The following is a 26,868-nucleotide window of genomic DNA, read 5'->3' on the forward strand; positions in this document are numbered from 1 at the left end:
CGGCACCGTCACCGTCACCGTCACCGTCACCGTCACCGGGGCCGGGGCCGGGGCCGGGGCCGCCCGTGCGCATGCGCGCGCCGCCACCCGCGGCCCCGCCAGGCACCGTGCGGCCGGAAAGCGCCGCGGTGCCGCGCGCCTTCCCCGCCCCTGGCGTGCGGCCTATTTAAAGGGATCCCGCGGCGGGGTCGCTCTTTCCGCGCGCCCCGCGGCCCTGAGGAGCCTCGGTGGAGGAGGACGCGGGGACATGGCGGGGCGGCGCAGCGCAGGCCGCCGTGTCCGCGGGACCCGGCCCGTGGGATCCGCTTTGGGCGGGCGCTGGTCGGTGGGGCCCCCGCGGAGGCGAGGGACGCCCCAGCGCCCCCGGCAGCGTCTGGCAGTAGGGCCGGGCCGGCTGTCCGTGTGCGTGGCGGCGGCGGGGGCTGCCGGTGAGCGGTAATTCCGCGGTTTGTGAGCTGTTCGGTGCGTGCCTCGGCCTCCGGTATCGGAGCGGTAGTTGGGGCCGCCGAGCCCGACCCCGCTGCGCCGGGGCATACCCTCCGGCGGGGCCGAACCACCCGGCCTTGGACTTGCTGCTGCTGCTTCCTTGGAGCAGCCCCTCAACCCAAGCCCATGCTCGTCGAAACACTAGAGTGAGTTCTAATTTTTTTCAGACGAATTTGAAATAACCCGTAGCGATTAAGAAATCCAAGTCTGAGGGTTAAAACCCATGAATGTAATCTCAAGAATTGAAGGGATGGATCGCTGGCACCATTTTCTAAACAGTGTAGATGGTGCTGCACCAGCAGCTGGCTTAGCCTGGGTGCTGGAGTCACTCTGTCCGGGCAGAGCCCCGCTAGCCGCACAGGCTTTCCTGAGACCTGCCTGTGTCTTGCGAGACTAAGACGGACCCAATTAGTATGTGCCACTCCACTGGCAAGCCGTGGTGGTTACCATGAGTTACCTCTTGGTTCATCAAGTCATCAAAGTAACAGACAGATTGGACATCCAAAGAGACTTGGCTTTGCTGATAAATCATTTTCCTTGGCAAATGTGTGTCCTAATTCTAAAGATAAATTACCTTTTTTCCCCTTGGGGAGTTTAGCAGGTGGTGTATGGTGACCCTGACCATGCCCTTTTTGGGTTGTAGACACGGATCTAAAATGGGTTCTGGCAGGGACAGGACCCCGGGGGTCTCAGCAGTCTGCAGTCACGCTCACAGGACTGTGGCAGGAGTGCTGACCTTAACCGATGGGAAAACAGGCCAGTAAGTTCCCCAGCGTGCAGCAGGTGGGCTGGAGTTAGAGGCTGTACTCTGCTGGGGTACTCCTGTCCCCTGTGATGGCCATGCCCTCGCTAGGAGCAGCGTAATAGTCCTGCAGTCAGTCATTCTTCACACTGGAACTTGGCTTAGGTTAAGCGGTTGTGCCTCTGACCTTCATCTCGGCGGCTGCTGCTGCCTGTATTCTCCCCAGGAAACGATAAAGCCAGCAGTGAGGGTGCCCAGTAGGTTGGTATTTTTTCAGCTGGCTTATTTTCCCCAAGGAAGTGTTGATGCTCTTTGCTGCTGGCTTGGCAGTGGAGTTCTCAGACTCAAACATCTTTTATCTCTTTTCATTGTTTTAGGCAGCAAGTGAAGCTAAGAGATGAGTTTGTTACTGGCTTTGGGAATCAGTCTGGAGTCTGCCATGCTGTTACCTTGCAAGCAGAAAAATGTCATGTGAATTCTGGAGCTACAGAAGTAATTATTTCTTACTGGATTTAAAACTGTTGAAATCTAGATCTAGAATTCCAAAGCTGGTTTATGGCTTGTAAATTCTCTTACAGGTGGAACAAGGAGGAATATGATTGTGTGTAGGGTTAAGAGGTTGAAATTCTAACAAAAGGTATTATGGCAGCTATAAAACCTGTGAGACTTGCTCCCCAGAACAAAGCAGGTGCAGTCCAGGGATTCTGAAGGAATCAGAGGGGAGAGGTTTGTCATAGTATCAGAGAATCTGTTTTTTAACTGGGAGAAAACAACTTCTGCTTTGACAAATTAACAGACGCCAGCTGGAAGTGGGAGGCTGAAGCGAAGAACAGTGTGTTCAAATCGCCATCCCTGCTGGCCCTTAGCTGTATCAGTCTGTTGGAATATATTCCACAGGGAAAGGTGACTGGCAGTGAACTTCAGCTCTAGAGAGATACTTCAGATCTGGGGCTTGAATGTGACAACAGGGAGACCTGCATTTTTATGCCCAAAGAGAGCTTTTTCCTCTTGTTCCTGGCTATACAGAATCCATTCTGTGCTTAACAGCTAAAATCAAGGTTCTATGCTGATTTATAGAAGCGTATCTCTTGAGGGGAACTTAACAAATCCCCTTGTGTTTGATACCCAGAAAAAATTACACCAGTCTTAAACAGGCAGGAAAGAGTTTTCTGGCATCATGATGATCACTCTTTGCCGTTTACCCAACTGAATTTTGTGATGAGCAATGTTGTATCTGATGTGCCAGCTAATTAGTAGGATTTTTCCAGTTTGATTTGCTACCATCATTTCTGATTTTATTTATTCTTTTAAAGGTGCTATGACATCAGATGACCTTCCGCTGTCCTCAAGCCTTGTGTATGCACGTACAGCCAATAGCAGACTCCATCCACTCTAGAAGTATGGGTGTTCAAGAAGGTAAGTTGCTTTTTTTACTGTGATACTACACTGCTTGGGTCAGGAGGCTGCATGGCTAGCTCATGAAGGCCTGTGCTGACCACATTTGCTGCTCTCTCGAGCTGTCCTGGCTTATGAAGGTGTGGCCTTCATAATCACAGAATCATCTAGGTTGGAAAAGACCTTGAAGATCATCCAGTCCAACCATCAACCCATCATTAACAGTTCCCAACTACACCATATCCCTCAGCGCTAAGTCGACCCTACTCTTAAACACCTCCAGGGATGGGGACTCCACCACCTCCCTGGGCAGCCCATTCCAATGCCTAACAACCCGTTCTGTAAAGAAATGCTTCCTAATATCCAGTCTAAACCTTCCCTGGCGCAACTTGAGGCCATTCCCTCTTGTCCTGTTACTTGGTTAAAGAGACTCATCCCCAGCTCTCTGCAACCTCCTTTCAGGTAGTTGTAGAGGGCGATGAGGTCTCCCCTCAGCCTCCTCTTCTCCAGACTAAACAACCCCAGTTCCCTCAGCCGCTCCTCGTACGACATGTGCTCCAGACCCTTCACCAGCTTTGTTGCCCTTCTCTGGACACGCTCGAGTAATTCAATGTCCTTTTTGTAGTGAGGGGCCCAAAACTGAACACAGTAATCGAGGTGCGGCCTCACCAGTGCCGAGTCCAGGGGTAAGATCCCTTCCCTGTCCCTGCTGGCCACGCTATTTCTGATACAAGCCAGAATGCCATTGGCCGCCTTGGCCACCTGGGCACACTGCTGGCTCATGTTCAGCCGGCTGTCAATCAACACCCCCAGGTCCCTCTCTGACTGGCAGCTCTCCAGCCACTCCTCCCCAAGCCTGTAGCGCTGCTGCGGGTTGTTGTGGCCGAAGTGCAGCACCCGGCATTTGGCCTTATTGAAACTCCTACAGTTGGCCTTAGCCCATCGCTCCAGCCTGTCCAGATCTCTCTGTAGACCCTCCCTACCCTTGAGCAGATCAACACTCCCACCCAACTTGGTGTCATCTGCAAACTTACTGAGGGTGCACTCGATCCCCTCGTCTAGATCATCAATAAAGATGTTAAACAGGAGTGGCCCCAAAACCGAGCCCTGGGGGACACCACTCGTGACCGGCTGCCAACTGGATTTAACTCCATTCACCACCACTCTTTGGGCCCAGCCAGCCAGTTTTTTACCCAGCAAAGCATGCGATCATCCAAGCCACGAGCAGCCAGTTTTGCCAGGACACTTTTGGACTGCTGTCTGACTTCGCTGTCCTTTACTTTTACTTGTGGTACTGCTATTAGTCTTCTAATTGCTTAAAACATTACAGGAGAAAATGGGGAGAGGTAAGGATAAAAAGTTGTGCTCTTCTTGCAGAAAGTTTTTTTTCCAAGGATGCACACTCCTCAATACGGCCTGTCAAAAATAGTGATTTATAAAGGAATTCTATTTAAGTCTATTCTAGAAGTAATTTGCTGGCATAATGATGAAATCTTTGCCGTTTACCCATCTGACTTGTTTGTTTTGATGTGTATCTTTGAATCTGAAATGCCAGTAAAGTTAATAACTTTGTATAAGACTGATGAAAGGTACAGAAAACTAACTTATTTTGAATTTTTTTTTGTTAGCTTGAAAACAGCAGCCTGACATGTGGAGTACTCATGCACTTGGAAATGCTTTCATCGCCCTTCTTGTTCCTAGAAATACCCCTTGGTTCAACAGTAAGGCAGGGGAGTAGCTGTTCAGTGAAAACGTGTGAATAATCCTCAAATGAAGTTCAGGTGAGAGTGTCAGTCTAGAAGGGAAAGCGGCCTTGTGGATGCTCTTAGAACTTGCTATGAATATTTAAGTGTACCAAAGAAATTGATCAAAATTGAATAAATCAGGGATTGAAACATGTTGGGAAACTTGCATTATCTTGTATAAATGAGAGTGTTTACCATGTTAGTGTGGCAGCTTTTTTGCTTATCTTCAAGGCAGTGTGTGTATGAATAAAATCTTGGATTTGTGTTTTCAATGACTGTAGTTTTTTGTTGAGGCTATGTGAGCAGTAGCACTGCAGTCCTGCTGGATGACATCCTGGGTAGGAGTCACATCAAGCCTTCAGTATTCAGCTTGTCCAGATTTGACAGGAAGGCTGTACAATTTAATTTTTTTAACGTGGACTCTAGGATGTAAAACTTGCTCAGTATTATGTCTACTGCTATATCCTTACTAGGAAGATAAAAATACAGGAAAGACTGTAGTTGGAGAAGCATACTGTGTCTCAGACACCTCATTCTTTACACTTGTTTTTGCAGTGAGGTAGAGTTGAACTCATTGAGCTCCCTGCCTACCAGGTTGTCTAATAACATTTTTTTTTCACTTTCCTGTAGGGTTCTACTATCCCCTGCAGTCTGTATAAAGTAATGTGGAAATACTGTTGGCTTTTTTTTTTTTGGATTGCAGGAGCACACTGGCATCCTGGTCTAATATTATGTTGCTGTAATGTAAAACTAAGACATAGAAATGAAGCAGTATGGTGATACTTCTATACATTCTAACATTTATAGAGCATTCTAACATTCTAATATTTATAGAGCATTCAAGACAGTTGGCTTACACTAGGAAAATAGACTTTACTTACCCCTCACTGGGTGACACATTTGTAAAGAAGCAATAAGAAAAACTGCAGAGAGTTCATGTAGTTGAAATGAAACATTAGATTCTAAACTCCTGGTTTAACTGTTAGTTGTAGTCTTATTAAAAACCCTGCTTTACTCCCCCTCACTTAACAGTGGTAGCCAGGAAGAGAAGTGCAGGTTGTGGCTTTATTGTGAAGATACAGCCTCCCAGGATGAAACTTGTAATCAATTAAATTTTGTCAGCTATGCTTTATTCCTTAGCAAAATAGTACTGAGCTGTCTTACAAAAACATTAAAGACTTTTAGTTGTATATTTCTAACTGCAGTCTCAAAACTAAAGCTTCAGGCTTTACTTAGAGCGGGGTTTTCACTCCTCGTTAGTGTGAATTCCTGGGCCATATGCACCAATAAACTTCAGCAGTTCCTGGTGACGCTGCATGAGGTAACTGTCTCTCTGTTGCAGGGAGTTTTCATCACTGAGGTCAAATGGAAATACAGGATTTGGTGCTACGCATAACGCAGACTTGCCTAAACAAAGAAGAAATCAAGACTTACAGTAAAAGACTTGATAAACTTTTGCCAGGACTTTGAAGAAAAAAAAGCTATGACATAGATTACTTGGTAATGCAATAATTTTTAAGTGTTACATCATAATTCTTGTCTCACTGCCAAATTTGCGTGTGAACAAATGTGACTGATGCTAGATTAAAAAAGAAAACCCAACCCTTGTCTTCTGTTGCCCCAGGGAGGGAAATCTGTCTTTAATCTGTCTTTAGTTTAACCTGGACCAATGTTAGAGGAGAGATGCCTCAAATAAGCCAGCATAAAGGATGGAGGCGTGGTGCTGGCCTGTGGCCTAAATGTGTACAGCACTGAGACCTTCTGCAGGAAAGTTACCTGGAAGACTTCTCTGCTATCAGTTTTCCAGTGGAAATTCTGGACTTTGATTTGAAATGAACTACTATTGCAATCAATTAATATAAACTTGTTTCAAACTGACAAAATTTGAAAACAGTGTACCCAAGACTAAAGACAGCTGCGTTGTTTACCATGTTTTAGGGTAAGAGATGATTCAAGTAACAAGATGGCAATCAATGCATCTTCCTCACGGACTTTCTTTCTTAAACTCAGTTTAGTATGAGCCTTAGACAGTGAAATCCTAAGAGAGGAATATAAGCATGTCACAAATAAATACTGCAGACGAATGCCATCTGTATTGCTGTTTCAAGCACTTCTGTAAATTGAAAGTTAACAGTGGAGTGTGTTTCTTCCATACTTGAGCTGTTTAAGCTTCCCACAAATACTGTGCAGTTACACCTGTCACTGACAAAGCACATATTTCTTGTGCTATGAAAACAGTGGAACTTGGCGTGTTCTCTATTGATAATACTACTCTTGTTTGCATAATACAAAGCTGTCATAATTTTTCCTAGATAGTTTTAATAGTAGTAATTGTTTCTTAAATCACTGGGGTTTTTTTGCCTGGTAAAGTTAACTTTTTTTTTTGCAACATCAATATATACAATAAATGGTAAATAAGATTCTTTACACCTGAACTTTTCAAAACTTGAGAGTCTTGTCTCAATTTTTATTTAACAAGCTCTTGAGCAGGGTAGCACTATTTCTATTTGAAAAGTAGATGTGTTTCCTTTACTATGAAAAGTAGGACATACAGGATTTTTAGTGCAGATGCTGATAATGTTGATCCATGAATAGAATCTCTTCTCACTCTGCGACTTGCAAGATAGTAGCCCTGAATGAGGTTTTCTGCTTCTGAACTCAGTTCAACATGAAGATTCTTGGCAAACAAAATAAACTAGAAAGAGGGTATACATTTTAAATATTTAACTGGTAAATAAAGAATTTACACTTTTCACACCTTTTAACATACCAGGGGCATAGTAAGATAGTTTGAACAATATATTCTACCAATAGTTTTTATAAAGACAGATTAACAGGTTTAAAAATAAGCAATCAGTATGGGCAGAGAAAAACTTATAATTCCAGAAACAGTATGATATTCCCCAGTATAATGCATTTCTAAATTATTGAGTAGCATATGTTACCTCCTCATAATCTTGTGTTCTGAACTGCTGTGAGACTTTGTACAGCATGGCTTCAGGATTAATTGCTTTTTTCAAGATATGATGTACAAGAGGAGAAGATAGTTGATATGAAGGAAACTTATTGTATATCAAAAGCCCAAAACCATCCACAAGGTTATGCGGAATCAAACTCATGTCCTAAAGAGAAGACCCAGAGAAAGAAAATTATTATTTTGGTCTTTTTACTTGTAAAAACATCAGTTTTTTCAATATGAAAATGTTCAATGTTCATATATACTGAGTCCTGCAAAAGTATCTATTAATAAATTACCTGTAATAGATGCAGTACAATTTTGTTTCAATAGTAGCTGTCAAAAGCTATTCTGAATAAAACACACGATACCTACTTTCGGGAAGGCTAGCTCATTTTAGAGATACTTGATTTAAGGTCACTGAAGTTGTGCCTTGTGGGGAAATACATACAAATCTGATTGTTTTCACTATTTCATAAGTTGAAATAACCGTAAACAGAACTAACTGCTATAGTATAGTTACTGTCATAACAAGACATGTGCTTTACCATCTGTCCAATTAAAAAGTTATCCTTATGTATAGGTTTCTTTGAGGAAGAATCCACATCTACAAAAGACCAAAAATTGGTCTGAACCGAAACAGTAACTTGTTGGTCAGCCTCTTCTCCGTACTTCTTCCCGGGAATGAATACTGTTGTCGTTCTGCTCTCTAGCACTAGGAGAGGGCAAAATACATCAGTTGGGTAATCGGCCTAGTTTAGCTATAAATGCTAGTCCCACACACACTATCTGAAACCAGTCACGATTACATATTATTTCACTGAATTGTTACAATCAGTGGATCTCTGCAGTCTAGCCTGTGTAGCAAATGTAAGCTTACAGGACATGGGCTTTTTTGTCCTTGTTTCTTACACAGGCTCATTAAAAATAGCTTATAGATTTTCACAGCATTTGAGGACTGTAAGCTAGGGAACAAACCTAGCCGTGAAATTGCACATTTGTTTTGTTCTGGCCCCTTATTTATTAGTAGGTGTGAGATTACCGGACTGTAGAAGTTCAAGTTTATCCTTTTTATACGAAGATAAGTCTCCTATATAACAGATTCCACCCTTAGCCAGCACAGCGCTGCAGGCTTGAATACTAGCATGTCCAGTTCCGTATTTATCTTTGGACACAGAAGGAAAAATTTCACTAGAAGGTGGGTGTCGTATGCCACGAGGCAGAAGACACATGCTGTAATTCAGAAGCCTAGAGGATTAAATAATTCTATCAGTCATAAATTGTTAAATTGTTCTGTTTTTCAAAACTTAAACAACACTATACTTAATACTTTATAATGGTATTTATATATATTAAGACTCGCTTAGAAACAACAAAAAAAAAAACCCTTAACATAAAACCAGTGTCAAAGCTAAATGTTTAACTTTGAATACAAAGGTCAAAGTCCAAGACTTCTCTCCAACAGGACTGTATTTCTTAACGGGTTTAACATGAGGCAAATCATGGTTTGCAATAGAAGTAATTCCTAGGAAGTCAAAAAAGTGTCATAATTGAACGCCATATTGTTCATTCTTAGAGAAACTTTTCCAGTGATTGAAAAGGATAGAGGATTAGTAATCCCATCCTTCTGGGAAAAATGAAAAGGCTGGGAACTTGCAAGCTCTGCTCTGTCCTGTCCCCCCAATGCTTTTTGAGAAAGCGGGTATAGAATTTCTTGTTCATCCCCTGCACTATGTTCCTTGGCACAGAGAGGTTGCAAATTGTCTGTCTGGTTCCACCATCAAAGGCTCCTAATGATTTTAAGATGTCAGAGCATGATTTATCCTACTATTAATAACTGGGAGATGTATAATTATTAGTAAATAGACTATCATACCAATAGAAATATCATGTAGGAAATGCCTTTGACAGGCTGCTGACAATAAAATACTATGTGCACATGCAAGACAGTACAAATGACAGTACTGACCAAGATTACCGTGTGTAACTGTTTCAATATTAACCAGATGTTTCGATTCTTAAAACACTCTGAGATCCTATGATTTCTCTTACAAAATCTTACACTTAACCTGGGGAAAAAAATCCTGCACCCACATTCTTTTCTAATTTGAACTAATTTCTAGAGCTAGATTTTGAAATGGTTATTTTTTCCACAACAAAAAATATTAATGAATTTGTTGAAGAACTCTCAAAATTCATGCCACTTTCAAAGATCTTCTTCAAAAATAGAAATGAAACCCTGTTTTGAATTCAGGAAGGAGAAAGTAATTTTGTTTAATGTAAATTTAAAGCTGAGCATATTGTACTTTTCTGCAGTGTATGTGAAATTGTGTTAACAGTTTATAGTTGTGTGAAGGGGTAAATACATAAAATGCATAAATACAGAAAAACATTTTGTTAAAGGCAACAACACCTGGATTTATGACGTACGTGTAAAGATGTGTTCTGATACCTTATCAGTATACTTTTTATGAAAAAGACTGATAAAAAGTATCTATTTACACACTGTTTATTAAGTGAAAATACTGATAGCTGGAAGTGGTGATGAAAAGGCTTAAAGTGACACATGATTTGGAAAGTAGAGCCCTTTGCTTTTATCATTACCAGCTTCTGGGACAGTCTTCAGTTTTGATATTAGAAGAATGTTTTGTTTGAGCTCTGCTAACCAATGCTAGTGTTAAAATCTTACTGAGATTATTATGAGAGTGTTAATATTAGTGAAGTTCTGATCTAGATTTATCACTTGAAATAAATAAAAATTGTCCAGGGATAAAAATTGTGTATTTTTACCAAGCTAGAGCCCTGTATATTCTTTTAAAATAGAGTCTATAGTTTTTCATGTTAAGACCAATCCTATTATCTTTACAAATACTCATATTTTAAAATCTGAAAAATAAGGAATCTCTTTACCTATCAATTACTAGTGTGTCGCTTGTCACAATCAACAGATCCAGATAATCTGTGTTTTCTTTTTCACATGTCTGTACTAGACTCAGCAATATTGTGAGTTTAAGAGTATTATAAGTGCCTGGTGGAACAATCTGAGATGCAAAGATATTGGCAAGGATGGCAGTAAACCTCCAGCACGAACTTGAAGTCAGTGAGAGCAGATGCTTAAAATTGTCACTGACAAAAGAAGAACCTAATGAAAACAAAGTACAGGTTAACAAACACTTCATGAGAGCTACACAGATATATTAGAACAAATCTCCAGTCTAGTCTTGATACAAAACTTACAAAGAACAAATATATTTATGTATTAAGCACAAATTCAGAATGTCTATTAATTTTACCACCAAAAAGGTAGCAGGCATGATCTGCTAAAACTGATGGAATAAGAAAGGAATAACAGACTGAAATACCAGGTTTGGGTAATGTATGATTTCTAAGTACCTTCCGATGGATAGGAGAAGTTGAAAAGAGGAGTTGAAGGACTGCAGTAAATAATTATGTTGTTTCCCAATGCATGGAAAGTGGGCAAAAAGATATTTCGAATAACAGTAAGCATACATTTCAGACTGTAAGAGGAAAGTCCCAGAGTGGTTTTGTAATCTGGACCTCTAGATAATAGAAAATTGTACCGATGCTCAAGATTTTGTTCTAGAAGGTTTTCCAACTTTTTCAGTCAATTTTTAATGGAACTTTCTTACCGCTTGGTTTACAGAGCTGAACGCTGTTGACTTCTATACATGCGGTAGCTTGTAAGCCATTTTGGACACAAGCTGGAATTCCTATAATCTTGTAGTGGTCTCCTATTTTCATTTTATTGACCAGTTCATCTAGAAATTAAAAAAAAAGGAGGGTGGTGGTGGTGAGAGGAACCTGCAGATGTGTTAGGGCATAAAAACAGTTTTAAAGACATTCACATTCTAAATGGTTCAATTTTATGATGTAATCACAGAAAACAACAGTTGGACGCCAGGTTTACCATAATGGCCTAGAATAAAGTGAAGCATACAATTCTCATTAATTAGTGCAAAAGGCAGGGAAGGCACACTGGGTGAGGAAAAGTGGATCCCTGATAAAGAAAATGGATGATGCATTTAGTTCTGCATTAAAAATAAAACAGATGCTTGTTTGCAAGTATGCGTTCCTACTCTGAAACTTGTGGTGACACCATTATCAGCTACTGCCCTAAAAAATGTCAGAGAAAAAAACACAATAAAAAGGAAATTCAAACTAAACATTTCAAAAAGACATACAAATTGCTTTGTATTTCCACACATCTTTATCACATTTATTTTTTGGAAATGGGAGTTAGGTCCAACCAAATACAAATCTCAGCTGTGAGACTGTCTAACCTCACTGATCACTGAAGCCAGTGGAAATTTAATGCATGCATAACTCGCAGCATCTCACCCATAGATTGTTTTATAATTTTATTATTATTAGTTTTTCCTACTTAGTTTTCAAGAAATGAACCATATCTTTCCATAGGCTTTCGCAATGGCAGGGCTGGAGGTTTTTTAAAGAGAATTAATGGAAGTATGTTGGTGAGTTGTGATTTTATTTGGATAGTCACATTAGAAATCATTTAATTGCAGTGGAAGATAGTGGTAGTAGAAGCCAAAAATCCTGACAGAATGTGGAAAACAGCTGGATTGAGGAAGGATGTTAAAAATGCATGAAGTTAGTACCAAACAGTATGACCAAAGGAAGCAGAAAGGAGGAAATAACAAGCTACAGTTAGAATGCGATACTGCAGAGCTGGCCAGGGGATTTTAAAAGTACAAAAGTGAACACAACAGTCTTGCCATGGGCACTCCTCATTCACTGGTGTATACTGTTTAGTCACCTAGCTAATTTTATGTATTCCCCCCCCCCCCCGCCCCATTTTATTAAAGAACTGCAATACAAATTATGACTTTCACCATTTTATCCAGAGAAATGGACCTATAAGGAAAATGCAAGGGATTATTACAGTTCAATTCTAAAACATTTCTGACAAAACTCCACAATTCAGCTTACCTCTCAAGAAAACTGTAAAAGCCTGAATCCTAAAATGTGATTTATCATTGGAATATCCTTTCAAAGCATTAAGAACTTTTGCATCAATCATTTCAACCATTTGTTTATCTTTCAAAATAAAGGCAAAGAAAAAGTTAGTTCTCTTGAAAACAGTACAGCTTTTTTTTTTTTTTTTTTTTTTTTTTAGTATTTGGGGGCTTTTTCCACTTATCCATTTTGTTTACATATTGTGTAGCAGAAGTAGGAAAGTAGCAGATTTAAAAATAAAACTCCATAGATCCTACCACCAAGTACTCTAAATTTCATGTCTTCCTGCAGTGGCGAAGAACACAAACTACACACAAAATCATTCCTCACTGTGGCAGATTCCGTAGCTCCAGGCAGATGCACTCTTATGTACCTAAACCCTAAAAAACCCCAAAAATTCATTTACCAAACATTTAAAATGAGGACATGCCTTTCATTTTAAGTTTCCCCTTAAGAATAGAAATGATTAAACACTAGACAGCGAAATTTCAAATTTATCATGTGTTTCTTTAGATGAGCATATACGTTCATATACTGTGCTTCCACTAAAACTGTCTGTGTAATTACAGGTTGGCCACGAGATGGCAGAATTTCCTACTGCACAGCCCTTTCCCAAGCAGAACAGACTTGGCCTGGCTCTCGGAGCAGCAAGAGCAAGCCACTGCCGCTTCTGCCTGGCCTAGAAATGACACGGAGATATGGATATTCATTATTCGAGGTATGTGCCCTCATAAAGACATCATTATGATTTATTCTGTAGTCCCCTAACTTTGCGATTTTGCTTCTCGTAATTTTATGGTATCTGTTAAAGGAAGCAAACAAAACAGCCTTAAAAGTACTTAAGGCCTAATCCTGCAACGATACAAACACTTCAGTAATATTACTCAAAGAAGTAGTTTCACAGAAGTCAGATACTCATTAAAGCAAATTTGTTCTATGCAAGAAGCTTTTGCCAGTCACTTAAGCATACTGTTCTGTGGTATTTTTATATAAACAGAAACACAATTTCCAAGGGGGGGAAAAAAGGTATTCTACTAGTTTAGGTGGGGTTTTTTTTCCACGGATGATTTATTAAATTATATTGGCAACATATCTTTTCTCATATAAACTATCTTCAGCATTAGGAAAATGGATTTCTGGCATAGCTGTGCTCCCAAAACATTTAACAATGCTGAGAAACCACTGGCAAAGGTCCACTGCTTTCAATTAATAAAAATCATGCTGTGCTCATTACAAAAACGTCTGCATAATACGACTGCATAGGAAAATACCTTTTTCATGCTAGGTTTTTAATCTGTTATCAAAATTATAAAAAGGTTTTTGAAGTAGTATTGATTTCTTTTTCACTACCTTCAGAAAATGGACAGGTTTCCTCAGTACAAAGAAATCTTGCTCCTTGTGTATATTTTGTTACAGTTCCCATTGCAATCACTACTCCTTCAGACACATAAAATCTCTGAGATGTGTAATTAAAGGGAAATGCAGAAAGACTCAGAACATAGCTTGGTAAAGGTGGCAAATGTGTTGGTTTCAGCAGTATACTAATCTAACGAGAGACACAATTACATTAATGCTGTAAAAATATTTGTTTAAAACTGCTTTACTTACATGGACGAACACACAATGTGATATATAGCTATTAGAAAAGAATTTCAGAAACTCACAAAGTGTAAGAGTAACTAGGTTTCATATTAATTATCTTGAGATTCTTGCAATATGGTTGGGTGAGACTTCCAGCTATTTTTAATTACAAATAATGCCACGATCAAAGGGAAAATGAAAACTGGAAAGTTAATATTAAAATAGTATTTTTTAATACTTCACCATACTTAAAAGATTTAAGATCTAAATGGAGGAACTCACCTGGGCCTCTGTCTGCAACTGTTCAATTAACGATAATGTCTGAATAGCTATGAAACATACCTGTGATTGAAAAATAGCTCCATTTTAGAGAGGAAAATCTAGTTGAAATACAGATGATATACTATTGTCTGCTCTTGTTTATAAAGATATACTTACTGACTGAAAAATCTGTGCAGCTTGTATGGGATTATGAAGAATGTAGTTTCCAAGAGTTGCATCTAATTCAGCAATATCAGAAGGATTTATTGAAATAATGAAACGATAAACAGCATAACTTTGTTTTGAGTCTGTAGGATCAAAAAGTACCTTAAATAAAAATAATAGAGATTTGTCTACCATAACGTATCAATTCAACAGAATATCTATTGAGAGAGTAATACCATTATATTTTTTGCAATCGTGCACAAATTTCTGGAGGCCACCACTTCTGTCAAGGTAAACAAGGGCAATTTCTCTCATTTTCTGTATTTCACGATGCATCTTCCAAGAAAGATCTTTTCACTCTTTATCAAAGTGTTAGAATAAACTGTGAAGAAATTACTTTAGAAGTAGCCATACTATTATAATAATAAAGGTACGTATTAACAAAGCCATAAAAAAAATTTAAAAATAGTCTTTTTCAAACTATGCAATCCTTTAAGGATTTTTAAAATCCATCCAATGGAAAGTTCTTTCCACTGGCTGAAGCATACTACATTCCCAAAGTAAATTCCTGAAAAACGCTCTGGTGTTTTCTCAGAATTATTTCACTGCCCAATTCCCTAACCCATGAAATTAAAACCTCCACCTCCCCTATATATTTTATAGGTATAATCAGCCTATAAAAAAGTAAGACTTAATCTTCCTTATCTGAGAAGTCAGTCATAGCTGTTAGAAGTGTGAAACTGGGCAACATCGTCTCCCTTTTTTTAAGTCTTTCCTACTCTGCTGTTACCTCCTGTAGCACCCACATAAGGTGTTGACCTTGCAAACACTGATTACCATCCATGTACACAGATGATCAATTATGATTCCCATAGACAAAACAACTACAATCTTAGTTTGGGGGCTGACTGTGCTCTTCAGTGCTGTTTTCACTGTGTATTATCCACGTCTCCACTTTTTTTTGTTTTTAAGTAAAATACCATACTACTTTGCTGAATTTTCTAATGCCGAAATACAGTATTTTGTATATACATATCTGTTTTACTGTCTTACAGATTTTCTTCTACAAAGTGTCCTTTGTCCTCTCTGTGGATGTCCAACATGAAACACCAATTAAATCTTCAAAAATTGATGGAGCTATCTAGTAAAGGACAAGACACAATTATTGGGCTGATGAGGAAAAAAAGCTCATAGCATATGAAAGATCCCCTGCTCACAGAGCTGCGTTCGGGAGGACAAACAGATCAACATCTGAGAGAGGAGTAACTGGATACCAGTGCAGCACTAGTGTGGCAGCAGTATAAACCCTGAGAATTTGTGCTGTGGGCTGGTAGCAGTGTTTAGGGTCCTGAAGTATCAAATTTTAAGCACAAGCTGAAAGAGATTTTTTTTTCAGTTTCTTCAGGATGACTCCTACACGATTACTACTCCATCCCCTGAAATCTTCAGCAAGAAGGGATGAAACACACACAGAGATCCACCTTATTGCCCTGGGCCCTGCGTTCCCCGAGCTAGAATGACACCAAACATGACCAGGAAGGCCTAAGCCCAGGTCATTGTGCACTGAGCACTGTCATCACCTAAGCTTCAAAAAATAAAATCTGACCAGTCCCACTACCGGGTGACCATGTTCACCAGCACCCCCACAGCCAGCTAACCCCATTCAGCTGCACTCCAGCATGTGACACTGCACGATGCCCAGAGCCGCCCCCCCTCCCGCCACCAGCGCCCCTTCCTCACAGACCCCACCGGCGCTCTCCCCAGCACATTCTCCAGGCTGCCCCGCCACAGCTGGGCCAGGGGCCGTGACGCCTTCTCCCTGCGAGGGCGCCGGTGTGCCCGCCGGAGAGGTGAACGGGACCGCTTACTAGGCGGTAGCGAGGGGCTCGACAGCCGCAACACGGGGCTGCCGGTGCCGCTCCCTCCCCCCTCAGCCGCCCCGCCGCCGGCCGTTGGCGGGCTCGGGGACAGCCGTTAGCCAGCGGCGCCGCGCGGCCCGGGCGGGAAAGGCGCGGCAGCTCCCCTGCGCCCGGCAGCCGCCTGCTCCGCCGGGCTCAGCCTCCCGCCTCCCACCCACACCACTGCCCGGGCCCTGAACCGCAGCACCGGCGCTAAAACCGCTCCTTTCCCCCCCGCCCCGAGTAAAGACAAACCCCACGCCCAGCCCTTACCGCAGCCGCACAAGCACAGCAAGCCACCGCCTCTCACGCATGACTGCGCCATTAAGCACACAGCTACTGTAGAGGCATTGCCTTCACTTGACTGTCCGCACAGGCTTAGGCGGGTCACTAGAAGAGGGTCATGTACTGACTGCATAGTAACTACTAAAAGACAACCTCTTTTAAAACCATTTTCTCTTCCATTAATAAGTATTTCATATATAACTGCCGCCTTTAGCATGCCAGCTGTCTGCAAACTTGCCTCCCAGGACAGCACCTCTAAACTCTTCTTTTTCTGTTGCGTTTCAGCTCATGCTTTTACAACTGCTGTACATTTCAGTCAGTCACCCATCTTCTTGTCTCTCTTCTCTCCTCCCTGGCCCAAAGTCCAAAGAGCACCAAGGCAGCACCATTCCTTTGCTTCCACAGCACCAGGAGAGAAGACCTACTCCTCAGGGGGTTCAGATACAATCCCCTTTCACTACAGGCAGGCAACCCCCCCCTGTATTAGTCACAAAAAGACCAATCTTACCTCCCTTTATAACATATCTGCCAAAACAGGAAGGGAGTACCACAGGTGGTTCCTGTGTAGGTTGACAGTCTCCTATCTAGGCTTTCCCTCAACCAGTGCTTCAGATTCCACTTTTCAGCTCAGCATTGGGTCTGTCACACTCTGAACCTGGTCATCTTTGAAAACCATCATCATGAAATGCAGAGAGATACTAAACAAAAGCCCTAGACACAAAAGTAGTGTGAGGCTTTATTGCCAAATGTTGTACACAGTCTGTTATTAAAGGAGTCCTGATCTGACCAAGGCATTTCATGACACGAACTTAGAGTAGAAACAAAGCAAACTTAAGTATTACAAGTGGCATGTTTAATACATTCACGCCGCCAGAAAGGCAGAGTCTGCTGAAGTAAAAAGCTTAAGAAGCAATTAAGCTGCTCTCCCAGAAACAACTTCAACTACCACTGCCTTTTTTTATTATTATTAAATTAAAAAGGACAGAAACCCCAAATTTGGGACCAAAAAGAAAAGAAAAAACCAAACCCCCATACCCAGTCAGGCAGACAGGTAGAGACATCGTGAAAATGACAAAAGAAAAACTAAAAGAGGTGCCAATTCCCACAGCAGTAACTTCTGAAGTATCCCCTCTCCTTCCCATCTCTACAGTACTGTACTTCCCTGCCATAAAGAGAAGGTAGTTACAATAGCTCACAATAATTTCAGGAGTATACAGAGTAAAAATTCAGTACAAGAAGATACTTCCTTTCCTACAATCAATTTCTGCTTTCCAGTCCATCAGAAAGACCTATGTTTTTTTTTTTTTTAAAAAAAAGGTAAGGCTGTTGCTTCCAAATGGTAACAACTGCAAGAACAGGATTCATGTAGTTGTTGGTTGTCCTGAACAGCTGCACAGTTATTTCCAAACCTCTCAAAATTTCACAGAGCAGCACTATGGAAAATGAGTGCCAAGCCACCACTCTGCTCCCACAGATTGATAGAGTTCCTTCCTTCCTTCTATGTCAATGTCAATTCTTACTCCTTTTATCCAACCACTCCTTCCAACACCTCACGCAGCAACTGCTCAGCATCACTCAAGCACTATGAAGGATCTAGTGCTATAGGAGATACTTATTGAGATAAGCAAGGAATCCTGTTTTAGTTTCCACTTGCCTAATGTTTCACTGCTGACACAACATTAATTTCAAAAGAATTATGACTTGATACACTCTCTTCCCCAATGTTCTCAATTTTTAACTGATCTTGATGCAATATAGGTATCATTTCTCTTAGTTCTTATTTTGCCTTGCTCTTATGAGATGATTTAGATATTGAAATTTATCTAACATTTAACTCTGGCTACTCATCAGTGTCTTATCAGACAAGGCATTTAACTGAATGTATTTATGAACAAAAAACACAGAACATTTTTGAAGTAACAGACAAAAATAAGTTGTTATTTACAAGTAATATATATAACTACTACCGTGATAGGCCTTTATACACTGTAACTGCAGTCAATTTTTGCATTAAAATATTTCCTTAAACAGAAACTGTTCAGAATTATCAGTCTGTCCATACACATGTATGTTATGAGAAATACAATAGCTTTTCACATTTTTAAAATTATCAGCATAATTTACATTTCTTTTTTCCCCCTAATATCAAGTGAAGATTTAAAAATGGTGCAATCTGGAACACAAAGACAAGTAGCTATAAATGTTGAAATACAATCAATTTGGAACATTAGTGTTTCAAACTATAAATCCATGAGAAAAAATCCCAAATATTTGGCATGATCCCCTCACCATCCACCCCCAAAAGGTCAAAGCAAGATAGTCTTTTAAAGTAACAGTGATTATTGCATGTTATATCTTTGGAAAAGCAGAATTTTAACCAAAAATATTTTTAATGTAGTTGAAATACAGACGCATTTATCTCAGGGAGGAAAGAAAAGCAGAACACATGATCAGTAATGTTATCAGATCAATACAGTTAATTTGTTCCATCCTTGCTTTGAGTAATCCCCCATACCTCAGATAATCCAGTTGAGTGAATGGGTACTTCAAGCAAATGCAAGAACAATCCAGTTTTACGTGACCAACTTGTCATTCTGTAGAAGTCCTTTCAGAATCTTGCTCTTAACTTATATTAACCCCTCATTTAAGTGCTGACAGGTAAATTAACATATATTTCAAACTGATACAACAAGGAAAACATTTACCTTTTTTAAACCAGGATATACAAAAGACAATTTGCATAGTTACAATTTAAGCACAAAGTCACTGTAAATAGGTACAAAAGCATTTATAAATTTACTAAATTTGCTGCTGTTTGTGCCAGCCAAATCTTACATAGGTATGAATGTAAACTTGAAGGGATTGAGGAGAACAGTCAGTGTTTTTGCTTAAAAAATATGTAGAGAACGCTTTTTAAAGGTTTTAAAAAATATTTTCTGCAGCAGGAACAAACAGTTCAAACCCCAAAGAAAGCCATCCAAAATGCCCATATTCCTCCTATACAGCAGAGAAAGTTTGTTCATAGGTTTCAAACCTACATACAAAATGAGGCACTAGTTATGCTATTTTGGAATGTGTCCATAACCCTAATATTTCAGTTCACCCCAAGACTTCCAAAACACCGTTGGCTTCTAACTTCCTAGGAAAACATATCTTCAGAAGGCGGTGCGTAAGAAAATCCAACAAATGCATCATCTGCCTCTAGGACACTGGCGTTAACAATGCTGTAATCGGAAGAAACGCAAACTGAGTATGGGACCATTTCTTCTGTAAACACTGCATCAAAATTCCCAATGTCATCTGGTCCAACCTAGAAAACAAAGATCTGTCAGTTGTCATACTAATACTTGTGCTTGTCATTCAGATTGCAAATTTAGCTCTTGAGGCTATCTGCTTTATGTTATTCTTTTGTATTTAAGTACAGGAAATTTAACACCTCAGCATCCCTGAACACAGCTATTAAAAGCCTGCTTGTTTCTTTTAGGCTGGAGTTCAGGCCAAAGCCCACACACCTTTATGGTCTGATAAACCTAAGAAGTATGAAGAAATGTCTCTTTCTTAAATGACTCTTAGGGAGATGCAAAAAGTAACTCCCCCCAGATAAAAACCACAAAAACACACCCCAAAAAACAAAACCCACCAAAAAAAACCCCAAACAAAACCCAGACACCCTGAACCAGACCAAATTCTCTTTCTCCCTTTTCCATCAATAATACTTTAAGTGTTAAATTCTAGCAACAGTACTGCTGTTATGATAGATCAGCTTCCCAGTAACACACCTAGGAACTAAAGCATAGAAATATTTACTCACTGAGAAGAGAGACAAGACCGCTAAGGCTTCTTCACCAAACAGACACAGACTTGACAGAAAGTGATGCTCTGATGTGACTTTAAGGAGGACTTCCTCCCTACTGTCCCATCCGTGTCGTGCCCTGTCCCCCCTCCACCTCCCCCAAGTTTTTGGACAAGCAGTCACAGGTTGACAGAGTTTAAACTGATGGGAGGATAAAGAAAAACTGCAACTAAGGCTTAATAACTACAAAAAAAGCAGGAAAGTAGTCTTTTGGAAAGTCTTCAAATAAAGAGGCTATCTGTATTTTCTTCTTTGTTCTTCAGACCCCACAAAAATTGACAGGAATAAGCAGAGGAAACAGGGATATGTCAAACTGAGTTTTAGGTAAAAAAAGACAGTATCCTTGCTCAAAAGGCCAGTCAGCACTGGGGGGTTCCCATTCTTCACCATGCTGAAACAAACATTCCTTGCAAACGGATGAGCCTTCAAAGGCAGAAATTTGACAAGTATGACCTAAAACAGTACCAGGCACCTACCACATTAGGATTAAATGGTGGTGGAATCTTCTTCTGAAGAAGATCAGTCCAGCTGAGAGATTCAAAGAACGGGTGCTTTTGAATTTCAAGCTGCAGTAAGGAATAAAGATTTTAGATATTTCAGAAATCCACCCTGTGCATCACAGTAAATACTACTTCAGACTACATGCACATAAAAAAGTCCTTCATCTGTTTATTTATTCACGGTTTACTTTGCAATAAAAGCTGTAGTTGGTAAAAACAGCAATTAAAATTTGTTAGCCTGCCTCTACACACTGGTTTTCTTTTAAGATTGTATTTTCTGCTTTTAAGTCTTAAAATCAACCACCTTGAAGCCCACCACAGAGCAAGAATGTTCTCGGCTCCTGCCTTAAAGTTTTGTTAGTTTTTGTAAAGCAGATCCTTGTCTGAGAAGTGGCTTCTTCAACAACTCTGTAACATGCTTACTAGTTACGAAGCAGCACACAGCTATGCTAATCCTTTCATCTTGCTCCACACTCTGAGAAACTATGATGTCATAGTCTAACTGCTCTGTCACAAGGTCAGACTACCTAATGCTAAGGCTACAAACAGAAGACTACAAAGGTCTCACAGTTAACCGGATGGAAGAAGTCATTCTAGATCATTTCTCATTGCACAGTTCTGAGGACATCTATACTCTCTCACATCACCTTCTTGCAAACAAAGTTTGTGGTGTTACACTGGGAAAACATTTGCCATGATTTTAAGGCTTAAATAAAAAGAGCTGCTGTTTGCATGGTAACAGTGTTCCTCTTTATCTGAAGACTGTTTTTCATGTAGTTAGTTAAGCTGACATTACCAGAAAATAGCCTTTTCTTTTGATTACTTCCCAGTTTCACTACTAACAGTGAAACCTACCTTAGTACACCTTAGTGACTACTACAACAGGAACTGTGTTTCCTTTGCTGGCAGGTACAGCAGCAACCAAGCTCAAAATATTTATACCCCACGACAATCATCTCTCTCCTATAGCCATCAACTTTCAGGGATTGACCACACTGGTGTCTTTAACAAAGAAATAAAGAGGAGGAAAACAGAGACAGACATAACAGAGCAATCTCTATCTCCAACTATTAAACCTGTGCTGCGCACATGAATTTGGTGATGTCCCTTTAAATGAAGTAGGGCGTGATAAATTAGGACATTACATACAAAATCTTCCCTTGCTCCAAGTCTGCTTTGCCGATCTTTCTCCAAAAGTTCTTCCAGAATAGACCAGGCTGTAAGACTGATTCCTGGGCGCAAAACTAGGGGCTTATGAAGAATGTTCTCGTACATCTCAGCAACATCACGGCAGTAAAAAGGAGGCTAAAACCCAAGAAGTTATACATGAATTTGAAGCCACATACAACATTTTGTTTCATGTGTATGATTAGTAAATGATTCTATAATACAAACTGCTAGCAGTGAAGAAGAAATCTACCTCTTATGCACTAACTTCTAAATCAGTCATCAGCACTGCCAGATCTTTACACTTGATAGCTTCCCCACCTGCTTCCTCTTCTCCTAACATGTTCACACACCCACAAGTAGCCACAGATGCCATCCAGCTTCAAAGCTCCCATTGAACTTGCCTGAAAAGAACATGAGTGGAAAAACATATCTATCTCCCTATTTAAGGTCCTATGGGAGGAGATAAAACTCATGAAAACTAACAACAAATTGTTACCGGAGTAATTACACAGGACTAGAAGAAACATAATAAGATTTTTTGTTCTAATGCTTCATCAAGAATTGGAAAAGCTAGGAGAAAAGCTGGGAGACCTAAGTAAAAAAAAAAGAAGTATTTTAATTTTATTTATGCCAGTATTTGGTAAAATTTTACTGTTTTTTTTTTTTAACTGGGTGTTATCACTGTTGATTCAGTTTACTTCCATATTCCCTCAAAGGGATGACTACTTGTCTTCATCAGAGCTGATGTCCAGCAGTTCACTGGAAAGCAAAATTTTAGGCATCAAGAGGCAACACAAAATCCAAAACAGAAAAACAGGTGCTATGTTACGTATAAGACAAACTGTTCATCCATTTAAGTGGAGTATTTCAATATTTTGAAAAAGTTATCATCTTTAACAACACTCCAGGGTTATTTCACATAAAGGGGGGGAGAGAGGAGGGAAGCAACCCCTACCCCCCACGTATTAAGTACATACCAGCCCATAAAGCATTTCATAAAGAACTGCACCAAGGCACCACCAGTCTACTGTGTTGTCATAGGGCTGCTTTTTAATGACTTCTGGTGCAAGATACTAAAATAAAAAAATAAATAAAAAATTATTTTAGAGTATTAGGCTAGCAAGAATAAAACCTAGGTTTTACTCACATCACAGTAAACACCTTCAGGAAAAGTTGCTTCATAGCAATTTTAAAACTGCTAAGTATTTATCTTGTCCTTCAACAAACCTGGCAGATATTTCTGCACCATCTGGTCATTTACCAAATAGGACACCTGTTTTCCCAACTGAAACAATACCTCCCACACAGTAGTGTTTTGCCAAACTACTTTGCCACTGCTATTATGAAGCTTGTTTTTACATTTCAGATAGGTTGCTGCACTGTTGCAGAGGCAAGCCGGCTACTAGCCATGTCTATTCTGCCATCCTAAGCCTATATGCTCTCCATCCAGTGCATAAAAATGAAGTAAGAAGATATTAATTCTGCCTCAAATCTACTGTTATGGAGAAACTGCAGCACCTATACTAAGTTTCACTGTAAATCTCGATGAGGGCATGAGTTGTGAGTTGCTAAATTAGAGATTCTTGTCAAGTAGGTATCACTTGATTGATTTGTGATAAACACCCCATACCATCAAATGCTGAATGACAGTGCTAACTGGTTTCCATCTGCCTTGCAAGAAATCTACTCAGCATCTCAGAGCTTATTAACACTGCAGCACAAGGACAGCCACTTCATGAGACCATTCTTTGTAACTATGTAATATAAAGTCACTGTAGCTGGATCATCATCATCTCAGTCCTCATCTACTGCACACAGTTTCTAACCTCTCAAAACAAGAGGATGCTCACTTCTATCATTCTTGTACCCAAATTCTGAAATTTAATTTACAATCAGACGATAGTCAGACAAGGCACAGACTGAAACTCAGTTTAATTTGATCAGTATTTCTCAAATTTCCTGTGTCAGTGCCCTGTTAACTCATTTGACTATAGATGACCCTGTAAAAGCATGAAAAGCAGCATGAAAAGCATGAAGTGTTTTGAACTCAACTACTGAAGCTTTTTCTAATCTTTCACAACATCCTATGAGCTTTTTCAGTGTTGGAACTCACTGAGTGTCATTCAACTCACGTGTTTAAAAACACTGAGAAGTTCATTACACTTTTAGCAGGATTATGAAAGATCTGAATCTACATCTTGGACTAGAAAGGCTAATGCACAACTGCTTTGTTTAGTATTGATACTTTTAAGAACTCATATGAAGCAACAGCGTTAGCATCCTCTTATGTTGCAATTCATGCAAGTCCAAGGTAAGTGTGAAGACTAAGCCTCTGAACATGAGAAAAAACCCCACAGATTTTCTCAAACAGATGTAGTCACCAGTGTTCTATATATTGTCCTTTGAACTTTCCAAAATATTCAACAAATATTGTTTCAGCTCACATTTACCACTCAGCTTTATGGACTCCTACTCTGATCATAACTAGGATAAGTTGTCACATGTTGCCACCTGCCTTTTTTTTCCTTGTTTTGAGTTCAAATGTTTCAGCTAAATGCTCCTCACTCATCCTTCATTGCCTTCAAAGGCCTTTTCTGTAATCTAAAGTATGTTTATCAAAATTATCAAAGCCACTAATCCTGGCATTTTAGTGAATCCCTCATATGTGTTCAAGACTTCCAGATTCTAAGTTTTCTCAGGAAAAAAGACAGCAGAGTTCAATAAACTTGGTCAGCAAGTTCAAAGTTTCACGCATACGCAAAATTTGCTCAAGACTCAGATATTAAGTACCTATAAACTTACTAAAAATCAGTGGCAGGATTTGTATTGGCAAATCTGCTGCAGCTGTTACACAAGCAAACTGTCCTGTGTCTAGCCAGTGGTTAGGAGATATGGAAGGAAGCAATGTTTGAAAAGGCTTAGAAAAAGGAAGACATGAGTTATGGGGATATGGGTTGTAAGCAGGAGACACTGCGTAGTAGTAAAAAGGACAAAGATCTGCAGGAAGCTTGTCTTTGGTTTGGTTTCATGGAAGAGCTTGTTAAAAGAATGCAAATCTGCAACAGTACAAAACAGAATATTTGATCTTCCAGTTACACAAGTATTAGTAATAGTCAACAGGCATTGATTACTAGCCAAAAAGCCACAAAAGTTGTCAACATACTTCTGGTGTCCCACAAAAAGTTGCAGTGGTATCAGAACTTGCAATCCCTTCTTTACAAAGTCCAAAGTCTGTCAACACAACATGACCCTGTTTAAGAAAGAATGGCATTTTAAAAACAGAACATGCTCAACATGTGGATAAACCCAAGTGTCAATTTTGTGAGAGAACATAGAAAACCAAAAATTATGTTGCATACTTACTAATGAATCTAGGAGAATGTTTTCTGGTTTTAAATCCCTATTTAAAAAAATAAAAAAATCATATTAATTCAAAACAGCAGTCACTGGCGCAAGAGCTTCAGAGGCAAGGACTTTTATTCTTCAGCTGAAAGTTTCAAATTTTGTTGAAATGGTTATGTCCGAGTTTCCCATAAGATGATTTCATGTAGTGGTTTTTATTCAGTAACTTCTCCTATTTTGAACTTCTGCAGGACAAGGATACATTTCAGAAACTTACCTGTACACTATATTTATGGAGTGTAAGTAGCCCAGTGCACTGGCTATTTCAGCAGCATAAAATCTGGCTCTGTGCTCAGGAAAGGAACGTTCTCTTTGTAAGTGAAAGAACAGCTGTAAATATGCAAATAGTAAATAAGAACATTATACACAAAAAATCAGGTTAATAACATGTAATTTTAACAGTGAAAAGTGATTTTATTTAGCTGTCCACTTTTTTTTTTAAAATGTGAAATAAAATTGTTTTTGCTGCATGACTTTGTCATTGATTTACTCTCTTCCCTTCTTTTTTGTAGCTCACAAATGGATAGGTAACTCAAACGTAAGGACATTCCCCTAAATCCAAGACTAGTCAAAAGGAGGTAAACCACTAAGCTGTGAACAGAAGTTGGCAAGATTAAATCACACAAAATAGCCTCCTAACAGAATATAACCTGGTGTCAAATAAGTAATCTTCCATTTCTGTTTATGCTCGTATTCAAAGTCTTGTACGTAAGTATTTACAGAATTGTGTTCTGAGATCACCTAGATGTAGATCACTTTCAAAGATGGATATTCCAAGCTGATCCACAAATTCTCTCAACTACAGAGAGCTGTCTGCCTTCAAATAGTTTGAGTGGATACAGAAGTCTAGCTAAAGATTAAGTCATAAACACACAGATTAAACTATACTACCCATTCAACTTCTGAAGATTTTAAGAAAGCATAAATTTTCTGCTTTCCGCCTACAAAGTTTGGGAAAAAATAAAAAGACATCAGAGCTTTCTAAGTACTTCATTCAAATCTGAAAGCTGTTTTGAACTGTATTTTTGTTTGCCTGAAAGAATGCCAAACTAAGTTGTGGCCAGGAATTCAGACTAGAGCAGACCAGAAGTTTGCTAATAAGAGTCTAAATCAGATGACAGTACATTAGACAAGAGAAAGGCCTGTCTTGCCCCAACTCTGACACCTAAAGGGGTCAGAACACCAGCTCTAGGAGCACCATAAATACTGACAGTAGGCCACATGAATATGAACTAATGTATACCCTAGTGCAAATCTCATCCAGCTGCAGCGACATAATGGGAAACCTTGAGGTATGCCAAAACAATTTAAATTCTACCCCTTCTCCTGTGCTCTTTCAGCTACCAGAGTTTTATCACCTACAACAGTATCCTGTCTCATCCTTCTTCCCTGTTCTGCTCAATCTTCTTTTGATAAGACCTTCTTAAATGTGTA

General features: G+C 39.8%; 2 protein-coding genes, 1 long non-coding RNA gene and 1 other non-coding gene across 13 annotated transcripts in view; 2 read left to right on the forward strand and 2 right to left on the reverse strand.

Moving 5' to 3' along the window:
• The first annotated feature begins 101 nt into the window (after positions 1 to 101).
• Positions 102 to 15,711, forward strand: LOC141920799 (uncharacterized). Of its 2 annotated transcripts, XR_012622450.1 has the most exons (7): positions 102 to 632; positions 1,606 to 1,720; positions 2,542 to 2,644; positions 4,252 to 4,404; positions 5,711 to 5,868; positions 12,889 to 13,037; positions 15,382 to 15,711. It is a non-coding gene; the product is annotated as an uncharacterized LOC141920799 (long non-coding RNA). The 2 variants fall into 2 exon arrangements; XR_012622451.1 differs by lacking the exon at positions 5,711 to 5,868.
• On the forward strand, positions 4,098 to 4,179 carry LOC141934684 (small nucleolar RNA SNORD87). The gene has a single exon (XR_012626401.1). It is a non-coding gene; the product is annotated as a small nucleolar RNA SNORD87 (small nucleolar RNA).
• On the reverse strand, positions 4,403 to 14,920 carry MCMDC2 (minichromosome maintenance domain containing 2). The gene is made up of 14 exons (XM_074818162.1): positions 14,563 to 14,920; positions 14,339 to 14,469; positions 14,183 to 14,242; positions 13,670 to 13,865; positions 12,577 to 12,699; positions 12,293 to 12,400; positions 10,975 to 11,103; positions 10,235 to 10,466; positions 8,367 to 8,572; positions 7,873 to 8,039; positions 7,314 to 7,490; positions 6,921 to 7,063; positions 6,297 to 6,406; positions 4,403 to 5,775 (listed from the first exon to the last, which is right to left on the reverse strand). The coding sequence occupies exons 1-14, from the start codon at positions 14,660 to 14,662 to the stop codon at positions 5,615 to 5,617; spliced, it is 2,043 nt and encodes a 680-aa protein (XP_074674263.1). The 5' UTR covers positions 14,663 to 14,920; the 3' UTR covers positions 4,403 to 5,614.
• Positions 15,712 to 18,417: 2,706 nt separating the features above from the next.
• SGK3 (serum/glucocorticoid regulated kinase family member 3) overlaps positions 18,418 to 26,868 on the reverse strand; it is a 64,584-nt gene continuing 56,133 nt past the window's right edge. For 8 of the 9 annotated variants that reach the window (XM_074818063.1, XM_074818109.1, XM_074818072.1 and 5 more), the window contains 7 exons: positions 25,652 to 25,764; positions 25,396 to 25,432; positions 25,196 to 25,282; positions 23,010 to 23,105; positions 22,012 to 22,167; positions 20,839 to 20,928; positions 18,418 to 19,819 (listed from right to left, as the gene is read on the reverse strand). In XM_074818063.1, coding sequence (XP_074674164.1) covers positions 19,649 to 19,819; positions 20,839 to 20,928; positions 22,012 to 22,167; positions 23,010 to 23,105; positions 25,196 to 25,282; positions 25,396 to 25,432; positions 25,652 to 25,764 — 750 coding nt within the window. In that variant the 3' untranslated portion in view covers positions 18,418 to 19,648. The remainder of the gene's footprint in view (positions 19,820 to 20,838; positions 20,929 to 22,011; positions 22,168 to 23,009; positions 23,106 to 25,195; positions 25,283 to 25,395; positions 25,433 to 25,651; positions 25,765 to 26,868) is intronic. The other variant, XM_074818135.1, reaches the window with a different exon arrangement.

Source organism: Strix aluco, chromosome 1 (assembly GCF_031877795.1).
Source record: "Strix aluco isolate bStrAlu1 chromosome 1, bStrAlu1.hap1, whole genome shotgun sequence".
NCBI classification, from domain to species: Eukaryota; Metazoa; Chordata; class Aves; order Strigiformes; family Strigidae; genus Strix; species Strix aluco.